Below are 13881 nucleotides of genomic sequence, written 5' to 3' on the forward strand. Positions count from 1 at the left end.
ATTAAAAAACAAATGAGTGCTGTACTGAAATTGTCAGGGTAAGCTCATTAAGATGTAGTTTTTAAGGTATTTTTTTTCCATTTATTTTTGAAAGGTTTTATTTAAATTCCAGTTAGTTAACACACTGTGTAGTGTTAGTTTTGGACGTGCAACCTAGTGACTCAACACTTCTGTACAACACCCGGTGTTCACCATGAGGGCATTTCTTTTTAGAAGAGCATCCTACAGGTTTTCTGACCACACCACCTAGTTCAGATCCAAGGCTTATGGGAAAGCTCACAAGCAGAGGGGGTTTCTTAGAGCACCCCTGGGGAGAGTGGGGTAGGGGCTTGGTTTGGAGCTCAAATCCTCAAGAAGCTGTGGTGGCAAGGAGTGGGGATGGTGTGGAGTTTGCAGGTGAGTGGTGTGAGCAATCAGAACACGCAGGTTCCACAGCAAGGAGAAAATTCTCCCCCCTGGACGAGGTGGGAGTTCTTGTTACCAGCAGGGTCATGGGGACCTACCAGGAGGGCAGGGACTGGAGGCGGTCCAACGAAAGGGAGGACTGTTTGGCACAGGCATTATCTAGAATTACTATGCATGGTGGTGATTTTAAAAAGTAGGTGGTTTTTAGTTTTGTTATACTTTTAAATGGACTCTGTCACCCATCGCTTTCCCTTCTCGGCCCACTGCACCCTCACCACGGAAGGAGAAAGACATGGGACTCATGGAACCACCGCCATGGTCAGGGCCTTAAGATTTCACCAAGCAACTCCTCAAGGACTAGGGGAGACAGGTGCGATGGAGCCCCAGCCTCAGCCACCTCTTTATTTACGTTCCATGAGCTTTTTTTTTTTTTTTTTGGTTAAATAGTAAAAAGCAAAGTCCCTTCTGTTTAGGCTCTACCACCAAGAGGCTCAATCTAGATTCATCTTTGCTTGTGTCTCTCCCCCAATATACAATTAATTCTGTTAAAAACGTCATGAGCTACAGCACCTGGGTAGCACTAGCAGCCAAGTTTCTCTTTGTCCTTGGTAAGGGAAGAATCTACGGATCATAGGGAACTGTCCGGCCGCACAAGGACCCCAGCCCAGAGAGGACTCCCCGGCTTTGTCTCCTGAACAGAGACCTCCTGGCAAAGGTGGGCCCTCATGCTGTGGCTCTCCTGGAGTCTGCTCAGATGCTCCAACTGTGGACGATCCAGAAAACTGAACTCCCTTTCTCTGCCACCCGTTTGTCCCATGCTGGTCAGTGAGGCAGCTCGTGTGTTGTCCTTCCAGCCTCCTCGGGCGTTGTTATGAATCCTTGTGGAAAACATCAGCTCCAAGAGTAATGGTGATGAGGGTGATGGTGACAAGCATCATTGGGGCATGCTGTGGGGAGAGGGATGGAGAGATCAACTGGCAAGTGGGTCTCTCCAGCACACCTAATCACTGCCACTAAGGTGTGACTGCTATTTATGCAGGGCATCACTTGAAAATCCCAGAGAGCCAGGCAGTGGGGAGGCGGGGTGGGGGGGCGGGACATTGCACTTCAGTGGGAGCAGAAGCATGTAGGAAAAAGGCTGCTGGAAATTTGGGGTGGTATTTAGCACGGTGTGTCTCCATCAGCTAAGAAAAAACTTAAAGGAAACAAAACAACATAGGACGTTAAGTCAAAATCGGAGGTTCGAGTTGTCGCTGAATGCAGTCATAGACATGCAGGTTCCCTGTGGCTACATCTGTGGATGTTTCAAGAAGCAGAATTTAAGTCTTTTGGAAAACCGAACCAGCCCGATCAGCACACAGAAAGAGGGTCGACGTCGTTAGCCTTCAGAGAAAGGCAAATCAGACCCACAGGGAGCTGCCGCTTCGTACGCAGGAGAAAGACAGATGACAACGAGAGTTGGGGAGGCAATGGAAGAGATGGAACCTTCCTACATTGCCGATGGGAACCTAAAGTGGTGCAAGCACTTTGGAAAAACGTTCGGGCAGTTCCCCAAAAAGTTTAAAAGTGAGTCTCCATAGGACCCAGAAATTACGCTTCCAGGTACGTATCCAGGAGAACCAAAAGCACACGTTCACACAAAACTTGCATGTGAATGCTTCTGAGAGCATTACTCGTTAACAGCCAGAGAGCGCAAACGGTCCACATGCCCGTCAACCAGTGACCGGATAAAGTGTGCTACACTTGTACGGCGGGATAGGATGTGGCCATTAAAAGAAATAAAGATCTGACGCCGGGGACAACACAGGAGAACCTTGAGAACATTATACAGAGTGAAAGGAGCTGGTCACTAAGTGTCATGGGCCATAGGATAGCATTTATACGAAATGTCTAGGATAGACAGAGGAGAGACAGGTAGTGTAGACCCGTGTTAGCCCAGGGCTGGGTTGGGGGAATGGGAAGGGGCACCTCCCCCTTGGGCACCCCCTTCCCCTTGGGCACCTCCCCCCTGGAGCCCCCCGGGCACCTCCCCCTCATGCACCTCCCCCTGAGGCACCCCCCCTCCCCGCCAGGACACCATCCCCTACCTCCCTGACCGGCCTGGGCCTCCTTACTATCCATGGGCTGGGCATCTGCCCCGACCTCCTCCTCTTGCTGCCCCGCCGTGCTTGCTGCCCGGCACCTCTCCCAGGGGTTGCCTGTCGGGGGAAGCCACCCATGCCCGCCCGCACACACCCCCACACCCCGCACAGCACTGCCGCTGTGCTCACACTTCTGTCTGCCACACGGTCACTTGGGGCAGACCCTTAGTCATCCTTGTTCACTTAGCCTCCGGCCAGTCCTGGGTCAGTGTTTAAGGAGTGAACGAGTGAATGAACGGATGCATGTGTCTCCCGAGCTCTAGCTCAGCCAGCTGGGCCCCCGGCTTCTAGAAGTCTCCAGATGCTCCCACCGGGCCCAGCCCACCCGCTCCTCCCTGGGCAGCCGACTCCCTGCTAGTCAGCAGCAGCCCTCAGCCCCCTCTCCTCCTGTGTGCTCTCTGGCTTAGTGGCGGGAGCTCCATCCCCCTGCAGGGACCACAGCCAGGCCAGTGGGTGCCCTGTGGGGTCTCTTTCCCTCCCACAAAAGTCCCCTGGACATCCAGCGTCCCACCAGAAGGCCTGTTGCCTCGTGTTCCCTTCTCCACCTGCGCACTGTGGCTGAACTCCCTGTCTCCCGCCTCTCACCCGCCCTTTGCCACAGCCCCGCATCCCAACCCCAGTTATGAAGTTCAAATGGCTTCTCTTTCCTCCAGGTAAAGTCCAGACTCCATGCCAAGGCTCGCCGGGGCTCCACCGCCAATGCAGCCGTCTGTCTGTCTGTCTGTCTCTCCTCCCTCCTACCCCTTTTCATCCTTCTCCAGAGCAACCCGATGAGCTCTTTCCTACTTCTGTGCCTCTTGCATGCCCTGTGTTTTGTCTGCAAGCCTCTCCCAACCCTCTTGCCTCCCCAAGTCACTCATAAGCCTTAATGCAAAAGACATTTCCCCCAGGAAGCCTTCCTTCACTGCCCAAGTCCCAATCCGGCACCTCACGAATAAGCCCCCATAGCTTCCTACACCTCACCCAGTGTAACCCTTCTCATGCTGTACTGTTGTCTCTCAACAAACTGTCAGTAGAATGAAAGCAGAAACAAAGTCTGCTTGTCCATGGATGTTCCTCCAAAGTCTAGCAAAACCAAGTCCTTACTCAAGAAACGGTTGCTCGTAGTGAGCACGTAGATGCTTGGATTTTTGCTTTTGTTTCTGCTATTGCATATGCTGGTGTAAACTTTGGGGCCACGTGGGACATCCCGATCTTCATTCCCTGCAGGTCAAGAAGGAGAGAAGCCCCACCCAGGCCGCAGGCTGACCCACAGTGGGCTCCCCAGAGGGAAGGCTGCCGTGTTGGGCCTTTCCAGGGGTGCTTTGCGTCTGATTGCCTTTCCAAGTATTCACACCCAACTTCCCCATCAGTCACGAGTTTTTCCAAGAGTTACAGGAACCTCCCCCTAAAGAGCGAAGGAAGTTCTCTGTATGTCTGTAAGTGCTAGCTTCAAAATATGTTCAGAGTTCCTCACTTAAAGATCCCAGGACTGGAACTTTGGGTGGTGTCACCTTCCCCGTAGAGGCATCGCTGGGCGGGGGGCTCAGGATGGTTACCCACTGCTCCTCTCTTCCAGGTCAAGGTAGGAAACAGTGGTGGTGTTTGGCAGTGATGCCGAGGTGGGGCTCCAAAGTCTCTAGTAGACCGAGTCAGGGTCAAGGTTAGTATGATGGATTGGAGTCTTGATTGGCAAATAGTCACTCCCTTCTCCCCGTCCCTCCCCACTTGAGGGACATGTGTCTTTTCTGCCTCCCTGCCTTTGGGGTTTGGCCACATGATGTGTGTTGGCTACTGGAGGCTTTGAGCTCCTAACCAAGCCCCTACCCCACTCTCCCCAGTGGTGGTCTAAGAAACCCCCTCTGCTCGTGGGCTTTCCCATAAGCCTTGAATCTGAATTAGGTGACAAGGAAACAGAGAGGAGCAGCTGGGGAGGCAGGCAGACGACCGGGCCAGTGAGGACTCCAGGCAGCCGAGCCGAGAGAGCTCAGAGTTGGAGACAGTGATCAGAGCGTCCAAACCTGCTCGGAGGGCGCTGAGCTGACTTGCAGAATCGACCGTGATTCAGTGACAGAGACGCTGCCCACGTCCTTGGCGAGAACATACTGGGCAAGAGCCTCAAGGCAGAAACAGCAGCAGGAAGGGTCAGGAGAGAATAACAGGACAAGCATTTGCAAATGTAGACAATTCTTACCAAAGCTTTGCCCAAAAACGAAGAAAAGAGATGGGGCTGTAGCAGGAGGGGGAAGCGGAGTTTAGAGTGATTTTTTTTAAAACAAGCTTGACTGCGGGTGGGAATGATCCAAGAGAGAAAAAGAATCGATTCAGCAAAGATGGGGGAGTGATGGGGGCACCTGGGTGGCTCGGTCTGTCTGACTCTTGGTTTCAGCTGAGGTCACGATCTCAGGGTCATGAGATGGAGCCCTGCCTTGGGCTGTGCGCTCAACGTAGAGTCGGCTCGGGATCCTCTCTCTCTCCCTCTGTCCCTCTCCTTGCTCTCTCTCTTTCTAAATACATACATAAATAAAAATCTTAAAAAAAAATAATTGATAAAAAAGATGGACGACTGAGAACACTACAGTCCACCCCGTTACTAGGAAAATGTCCAGTGTGCGGGCTTCCGTGTGGGCCTTAGTCGGGTACAGTAGTGGGAGCTCGTAGACAGTGTTCACCAGCTTTTCTCAATAAAACGGGCAGCGCGGTCGTCAACGGAGAGTGAGCATATGTGAGACGAAGAAGAAAGTATGACGGCGTCACCTGGTAGCGTTGAAGGATGAATGGACCCAGGATGGAGCCTTGCACGCTGGCTAGTGGTGGCTCTCGTGAGCACGTCTACCTACGGTCCAGTAAAGCCTGACAACAGACGTGAGGTAGGGCCTACGATTGGCCTCCTTTCCAGATGAGGAGCTGAACCCCAGGGTGGTCAAGAAAGTTGACCGAAGTCACGCAGTGAGAAGGTGACAGGACCAGGATTTGAACACAGGTGGTGTGGCTCGAGACTCAAGCACCTAGTCACTAGATTAGGCTGCCCCAGGTGACCGCGTGGAAGCCTGCCGTAGACCTGAGCCCCATGACGCGCGGGTCCAGCTACCGTTTGTGGTACAGTCGCCACGTGTCCGCTCCGTGCTGGACGCCTTGGTCACTCGCTGCAGTCACGACTTGAGAACATGGAGGCCCAGAGGGATGCAGCTGTTCGTGAAGAGCTGCAGAGCTAGGAAGTGGAGGCTCTGCGTTTTGAACCCGTGGCCGCCTGACCCCCACACCCACGCCCTGTACACAATGCCAAGGAGCCGTCATAGCACGGGGGTCCCCCGCCCCCTCCGTTGGAGCTGACTTGGTGGCTCAGTCCCTCAGGGCCCTGGGCGCAGGCGGCTCATCCCTCCCGTGGATGGTGGAGGGCGGAGGACTGAGGCTTGGGTCTAACAGCGGGGAGAATTTAGAGGAAGGAAGCTTGGAGGAGGATGCAGGTGGCCTCTTGACCACTTTCGGGTGCGTGAGCCACTGGGGCCGGAGGGGGGCTTAGAGGCGTAGGGCGGCAGTCCCGGGACCGGGCACGTCTTTCCCTTTTCCCTGAAGCTGTAGCCTAATATCATGAGCACTCGCTCTACTTACACGAGCATTTCCAAAAACCGTTTTCTCAAGAAACAGTGCTCATGATGCATCATCTACACCGAACAACCACCCACTTCCTCAAATGCAAGGAAGCAGACAGTTAAAAAAAAAAAAAAAAGGCCGAGAGGCTGCAGTTGTTGATCACGACCTCGCCTCCGTGAGGCCTGAGATCCTTTCGGACGGGAACCCTGCTCCTCGCGACGCAGGGCCAAGTGCCACCCAGGATAGTTCTGGTAAGAACCGAAAGCAGGAAAAGCGAGGTGCACCCTTCTGGGAGCAGCAGCCCCTGCGGGCCGGTCGGAGGCCCTGGGGGGGATTTGGGTGCCAGCCCCAAGTGACAAAGTGACAGACGGATGGACGGACCTTTCTCCTGACAGTACGAGGACGCAGGCTGGCAAATCAGCCTCGAGCCCAAGCTCGCTCGGGAAGAGATCACACGGGGAGCACGCACACGGGACCCGGAGGGAGAGCGGCCCCGGCAAGAGCAACGAGGCAACAGGGGAGGGGATCGAGACGGACTTGTGCTTCAGCAGCTACTCACCCCGAGCGGGAGCAAAATGTCCCTGAAGTTGCCAAGAAACTGGGATTTCAACCTGAAAGTGGAGGCTGGGAAAATAGGTACGTCCGTGTCTGCGCGCGCCCTCGCCCTTCTTATAGCTTCTTCTAGCCCAGCGCCCACCATTTGCATGCTGGTCTGCGGGGAGCTTGCGCTGGAACATGGGTGTCAGCAAACCTGAGTTGGGGGAAATTTGCATTCAAATTGGTACGTTGGCTCAGAGTTCCCATCACCTGCAGGGAGGGGGTTCTCCTCTGCTTGGGGTGGTGTGGGAATGGAGCTCGCTGGCCTGTGATGGGCTCAGGCTACTGATCCCACACGGGGCCGAGGGGGTTTTCTCTATTTTTAGGGAAAGGATAATCTTCCTCCTATTCAGACACTTTTCCATATTTTGGGTGGTTTTTCACAGGAGCGCGGAGAGGAGAGTCTTTCTCAAGGGCTCCATCTGGGAAGAAACTCGAGGCGTCCTATTTGTCAGGCAAAAGGAGCAAAAAAATAAGCAAGGAAGACCAGGCAGGAACGTAGAGACCGTTGACGATGGCGTAGAGACCTTTTTGCTTAAAGAGAATGGAAGGGACCGCTTGATGGTGAAATTGAAAAAGAGAAACGCGTTGGAGATTAATTAAGGGATGGCGGCATGTTTTCTGGCATATTCTGGCCTTTAGTCCGTTCCTCTCTTTATTAATGATGATAGTGATATGTTGATTTTAATCTATGTCATTGGTATCAAGAGTTCCTCTGTGTGGGTTTCTTCCATCTTTTTTTTTTTAATTTTTAAATATTTTATTTTATTTTATTATTTTATTTTATTTTTTGGTTTCTTCCATCATTAAATCGATCACAGTAATTTGGGGGAGAGCAGTTGGGCTGAAAGCGATTTCCTGGGTTTACACTCCCCCCCCCCCGCACGGTGAGCTAACCTCCTTGGCGTTAGGTGAGCGGGGAGATGTTTCTTGTGGCTTGGAAAAGTCTTGCTTGGAACAAGGCTCAGGCTTGGTCTTCTGAAGGTGCTTAATGTGTCACGAAAATAAGTGGTGTGTGGCCAAGTCACATAATGGAGGGTTAATGATGTTGGTCTGAGCAGAGATTTGGAAGGAAATCGAGAGTAATCAGAGAAGCCATTAATCGTGGTGTCCAGGGAGGATCCGCAGGCCCCAATCAAGCCAGGAATCACTGCATGCTGAGGTTGGTTCCGAAAATAGGTGGTGTGTGTACCTCCGACGGAAGCAAGAGATTTTTCTTCTAAGGCACGTTGATGCCAGCACCCTTGGCAAATGCTCTTTTTTTTACTACATGTCATAAAAATTAGTTTTTAGACGTAAGACTTCTATGGTTTAGTTCCTTTGGAAGTGTCCTGCTTCTGTTTACGTGGGGTCATCGTACCCTCTCGGCACCTGTGTTTGAACAGGTCTTACTCTCCTGTTTAAAAATAGGAGACATGAGATTAGTGATTAAATGATTAATTGATTCAAGGGTTACACAATTTTTTTTTTTCCCCCTCCAGGGATATGGGAAATGACCATGTTAGAGCTCAGGTCTGCATATTCTCAGAGGTTGGGGAGGTTGGGGAGATTTCGTGATTTCTACCAACGTTGATTAAATCGTGGTCCCGTGAACAGGCTACACGAGAGTCACCTCAAGTACTTGCTCAGAAAGGCGGTTCCTGGGCCTTCTCCTGAATTGTGAGATCAGACCATCTGGAGGGAGGCTCGTGTGCCTGCAGTTTAGCAAGCCCCCCGGCCTCCGTCCCACCCAATGAAGAAGTCCCACTGCATGGGCTGTGGTCTGAGTTAGTGGCCTCGTAGAGCGCCGTCCCTGGTGCTAGGGGGCACGCCGTCAACATCTGTCGACTGAATGAATGATGGGCTGACTCTGATCAGGTGATATTATTTCGTGTTATTTAACGAAAAAAATAATCCCGTAGTGAAATGCAAAGAAGCCCTTCCCGTTATCCATGTCGTTTACAAGCCTGTCGCCCCCAGGGATTGGACTGCAGCCAAAACACCTTCCACGAGGGTCATGCAGATGAGATCTCAGATCCCAGGCTGGGTTCTCCTAGAAAACGAAGTCACTGGCCCGGCCACAGGACCACCGCTCCCCGCTCTGGCATCCTGTGTCCAGGCATGACGGTTAGAACCGGCTTAAGGGGCTATCGAATCCCCCGGCTGCTACGCAGACGTGCGGAGTCGGGAGTCCCGTCAGGGAGGCCAGTGACCGGCCTTGAGAGGATCAGGGTTTCTCAGCCTGGACGCCACTGGTATCTTGGGCTGGGTAATTCTTCGGGCTGGGGGCTCCTCTGTGTGTGCATTATAGGGTGTTAGCCGCCTCCTTGGCCTCTACCCTTTAGGTGACAGTGACCCTCTCCTACCACCACCACCTATGACAACCGAAAGTGTCTCCAGATGTTGCCAGATGTCCGGGGAGAGACGTCTGCCCTGGTTGAGCCACTGGAGGAGACGATCACCCCAAAGGGTGGAACCCAGGTGGCAGTTGCCTCCTGATTCACCACTTGGGTCAATTTTCAGGAGAAAATATATGGGGTGGGGAGCAGTAGCATGAGGAGCTCCGCCCCTCCCCCCACGCCCCATCTCAACCAGAACCAGCTGCAAGGCTCTGACCCGCTATGAGGCCCGGGGAGGGATCCCAGCTGTTCCTTTGTGCCAGCTGTGCTTCCAGTTTCCCAGATGCTGGGGGAGGCGAGCCTGGCTGTAGTGAAAGTGAAAGTGTGTGAGAGTGGGGGAGGGGATCCCCTGCACTCCCGCTGCTGGGAGCCGGGGGTGCAGCAGGGCCAGGGCACCCAGTGGGCCACCCCAGGAGGACCGGGCCAGGGGCGCAGGCCGGGCTGCGGCGGAGCCCAGAGCACGTACTTCTTTCATCCTCTATCATCTTCTATTTAGTCCCAGAATGAAACCCGATGCAGCCTCCCTGACTCTCCTGCGCTGCTACCTGCGTCTTCTCTCCCAAACCCATCCCTCTCGAAGCTCCAGTGAGGGGTCCGGGGCTCAGCGCCACCTTCGGAGGGCATCGGGCCAGAGGACGGCGGCTAATGGGCCGCAGGTGGGCAGCACCTAGTGGGAAGATTACCCGTGAATTCCTGGGCCTCCCGTGTGGCCTCCGACTTTGTTCTCAGTTCCCCCCAAGTCCAAACGGGAAGCAGACCCTAGAGACCAAATGGCTCCGAGATTCATAGTGAAAGGAGCTGTGGAAGTGGCATCTCGACGCTTTCCCCCGCCCCCAACCCCGGCGACATTTAATGTTGAAATCAGAAACAGTTGAGAAACACAATGTCATTATTGTAAGCTCCCAAGTAGGAAAGGGAATAATGCCAATGTGGGGTTTCTTTTCCTCACTTGATTTTTTTTCTCCTCTTTGATAAATCGTTATTTGCCTGAACAGTTGAACGGTTCGTCTAGTTCGGCCCTTTAGAAAATCAGAGTTGGGGAATGAAAACGTTTGTTCCTTAAGGCTGCCACTGCGAGACCAATTTATAAAACCTAAGGTCTTATGCAATGAAGCTTGTTTTATTTTATTTTATTTTATTTTATTTTATTTTATTTTATTTTATTTTATTTATTTTATTTATTTTTATTATTTTTATTATTTTATTTTAATTTTTTTTGCAATGAAGGTTATTATTCTTGTTTAAGGGAGTCCGATTTGAAAGTATGGGTTTAGGATACACGGATGCATCCGTAGATCCGCAGATACACAGCTGTCCCTCGAATCAATAAAAATTAATAAAAGGAAATGAGCAACGTGAACATGAATTTTACAGAAGAGGACGGATACGACCAGTAAACACACGGGAACGTGCGCACTGGCGATGATCAGGACACGCACGGTGCACAGCGCGGCTGTACACGCAGGGCCGCGTGCATCCCTTTGAACGAGCGCCCTTGTACTTTTTGGATAAATAGTAGAGCGACTACTGGCTCGTAGGGTCATTCTGGTTTTGACTTTCCGAGTAACATTCATGCTGTTTTCCAGAGCGGCTGCGCCAGCTTGCGCTCCCCCCAGCAGGGCACGGAGGCTCCCCTTTCTCCGCGTCCTCGCCGCCCATCGCCCGCCAACACCTGTTGTTCCCCGTTGATTTTAGCCGTCCTGACAGGTGTGCGGCGACATCTCATTGGAGCTGCGATTTGTGTTTCCCTGATGAGTGACGTGAGCATCCTCTCACGCGTCCGTTGGCCGTCTGTGATGTCTTCTTCAGAGAACTGCCTGTGCGTGGCTTCTGTCCGTTTTTAAATTGGATTATTTGGGGGTTCGGTTGTAGAAGTTCTTCATGCATTTCGGATACTAACCCTTTTTCGGATCTGTCATTGACCAACATCTCCCCCCGCCCCATTCCGAAGGCCGCCTTTTAGTTTTGTGGATTGTCTCCTTTGCCGCGCAGACTTTTGTTTGGGGGAAGTTCCAATAGTTTATTTTTGCTTTTGTTTCCCTCGCCTCAGGAGACACGTCTAGAAAGCAGTTGCTAATGGCCCATGTCAAAGAGGTTAGTGCCTGTGTCCTCTTCTAGGATTTTGATGGTTTCAGGCCTCACATTTAGGTCTTCAACCCATTTTGGATTCATCTTTGCATACAATGTAAGGGGGTAGTTCAGTTTCACTCTTTTGCATGTGGCTGCCCAGTTTTCTAGCTCCATCTGTTGAAGAGACCGTCTGGTTCCCATTGGATATTCTCTCCTGCTTTGTCAGAGGTTAATTGGCCATAGAATTGTGGGTTTATTTCTGGATTTTCTGTTCTGTTCTACTAACCTGCATGTCTATTTTTGTGCCCGTACCACACTGTCTTGATGGTCACAGCTTTGTAACAGGACTTGAAGTCTGGAATTGTGATGCCTCCAGGTTTGCTTTTCTTTTTGAAGATTGCTTTGGCTGTTCGGGGACTTTGTAGTTCCAAACAAAATTAGAATTCTTTGTTCTTGTCTGCGGCCATACCGCCCTGAACGCGCCCGATCGCGTCAGAATTCTTTGTTCTTGTTCTGTGAAAAATGCTGTCGGTATTTTGATAGGGATTGTATTATTATTTTACAAATGTTTTCCAGGCTTCCTATGATGAACAGGTATTATGTTATTAAAATACCTAAAACTAGGGGCGTCTGGGTGGCTCAGTTGATGAGGTGTCTGCCTTTGGCTCAGATCATGATCCCAGGGTCTTGGGATGAAGCCCCACATTGGACCCCCTGCTCAGCAGGGGACTCTACTTCTCCCTCTCCCTCTCCCTCTGTCCCTTCCCCTATGCCCACCCCCAGCTCATGCACACAGTCTCTCTCAGTCTCTCTCAACTAAATAAACAAACTCTTTAAAAAAATACCTAAAGCTAAAACAAATTCCAAAGTGTTTGGTCACGCATGTTGGTGTAAGATACTACAGGCATCATGTGCTCTTCGGGGATCTACAGCCAGCTGCAGAGGTTGGAACAAGCCAGGACCCACAGCTGGTCATCTGTAGACTTTCTGTACCTCTGGACTCAGGGTAGAGGGTTTTCTTGGAAGAGCTACATGGTCCCAAGGTCACCACGCTATCCTGTTTGAGTACATTTCTCATTTTATAGGAACACAGAAATGCTCATTCCCCAATTTGGGAATCCTGAAGCCATGAAGCTCATAGTGAGCTGGTCTGTTTATTCGGCTTTCAGCTTTGGTGAATACTTTCTTCCCTCTTTCCTTTCTTCCTTCCTTTCTTTTTAAGATTTTATTTATTTATTTGAGAGAGAGAGAGAGAGCATGAGTGGGAGGAGGGGCAGAGGGAGCGGGACAAGCAGACCCCTTGCTGAGCGGGGAGCTTGACCCAGGGCTCAATCCCAAGACCTTGAAATCATGACCTGAGCCAAAGGCACCCACTTAACCAACTGAGGCACCCGGGTTCCCTGGTTTATTCCTTGTTCAAGTTAAAATGTCTGACCTATGTTGTCATCAACTTATCTTTAGGCATAAATTAAGTTCTTTCCATGAGGTGCGTGTGTCTCCTGCTGCCCAGGCCGAGAGCCTCCTGGCCATTTGGGGAAGAGGCTGATGTCAACCTAAAAACAGCAGCAGAGTGAGGGTCGACTGGGAGTCAAGATCTTGTTTTGTGCTCACTCGTCGACAAAGGCCTCCCTGCAGATGCCGAGCAAGGGTGATTTAGAGGCTGCACTTTGTGTTGGATTGGGCACCAAAGTATACTGGGATCGGCAGAGGTGGGCTCAGTGGCTTGGGGTCTGTGTCTTGGAAAACGGGTCTAGAGTGAGATACCCCGCGGTCCTCGCATGGTAGACACAGCCCGAAGTATCTTCCAGTCAGGGCACTCTTGCTGTCGCTGGCTCGCGACTTATGAAGCATCTGCACAGAGTGTCTAGGGGGGGACCACGCGGAGACTGCCGGGGAGCCTCAGGGCTGGAGTGCGGTCCTCTGCATAAGGGGGTGAGCATTCTGGGCTTTTGGAAACATCCTGGCAATGATTGAGGAGAAGCTGGTGATGATGAGGGTCCTTTACCGCAAGGTGCTTGAAAGGAAAAAAAGGTATGACCTCTCGTGAAGCGGCACCGTGGCTGGATAACTGGATGCGCAAGAGGTGACGCGCCGCCCTGGCTGTGGCCCCAGTGATCGAGACCCATGACGACGGCCCCGACGGTGGAGCCCGGGGCAACCCCAGGGGCTATCCACAGGGAGGCCCAGGCCAATGGAGGGGTTCCTTCCAGGGGATCATATGTAAACGCTGTAGACTTCCCAGATAGGAACTGAGATATGGAAGTGACAAAAAGAGAAAATAATTTACATTTCTTGTTTTATGCTTTACTCATCACCATGTTTCTCCTGGAGATTTTCTCTCCTTTGAAAGTTTTCTAAAAAACCAAATATCCCTTTACAAAAAAAAAAAAAAAAAAAAAAACAATACCCGTAGGTGTGGTGACCCAATATAAAGAGAGTCCTGCTCTCTGCTCCTGCAGGGCTTCCAGGCTAGTGGGGCACAGACAAGGGGACGACTAGAAGGCAAAGCAAGTCCGGTGATGACACGAGGCAGGTCCCGCGGGAGCCGGGGGAGGGTCCCTGTGGGTAGGAACCCTGGTCCGGCCAGTCTTTGCTTGAGGATATAGACTTGTGCTTTCTCTAGCGCATCCCAGGCTTGCCATCTTCCTTGGGCTGGTTTTCCTGAACATAGCTTGTTTCTTGGGAGAAAAAAAGCGTTTTTTTTTTGCTCGGCTCCT

General features: G+C 51.8%; 1 protein-coding gene and 1 long non-coding RNA gene across 4 annotated transcripts in view; one reads left to right on the plus strand and one right to left on the minus strand.

The window, feature by feature from the left end:
- Positions 1-427: 427 nt before the first annotated feature.
- LOC112674013 (uncharacterized) lies at positions 428-7136 on the minus strand. The gene is made up of 2 exons (XR_003145184.3): positions 6679-7136; positions 428-1352 (listed from the first exon to the last, which is right to left on the minus strand). It is a non-coding gene; the product is annotated as an uncharacterized LOC112674013 (long non-coding RNA).
- Positions 6230-13881, plus strand: part of ARHGAP25 (Rho GTPase activating protein 25) — an 89983-nt gene continuing 82331 nt past the window's right edge. For 2 of the 3 annotated variants that reach the window (XM_025470183.3, XM_025470191.3), the window contains exon 1: positions 6258-6755. In XM_025470183.3, coding sequence (XP_025325968.1) covers positions 6695-6755 — 61 coding nt within the window. In that variant the 5' untranslated portion in view covers positions 6258-6694. Of the gene's footprint in view, positions 6756-13881 lie in introns of all 3 variants that reach the window. The other variant, XM_025470176.3, reaches the window with a different exon arrangement.

Source organism: Canis lupus, chromosome 10 (genome assembly GCF_003254725.2).
Source record: "Canis lupus dingo isolate Sandy chromosome 10, ASM325472v2, whole genome shotgun sequence".
Taxonomy (NCBI): Eukaryota; Metazoa; Chordata; class Mammalia; order Carnivora; family Canidae; genus Canis; species Canis lupus.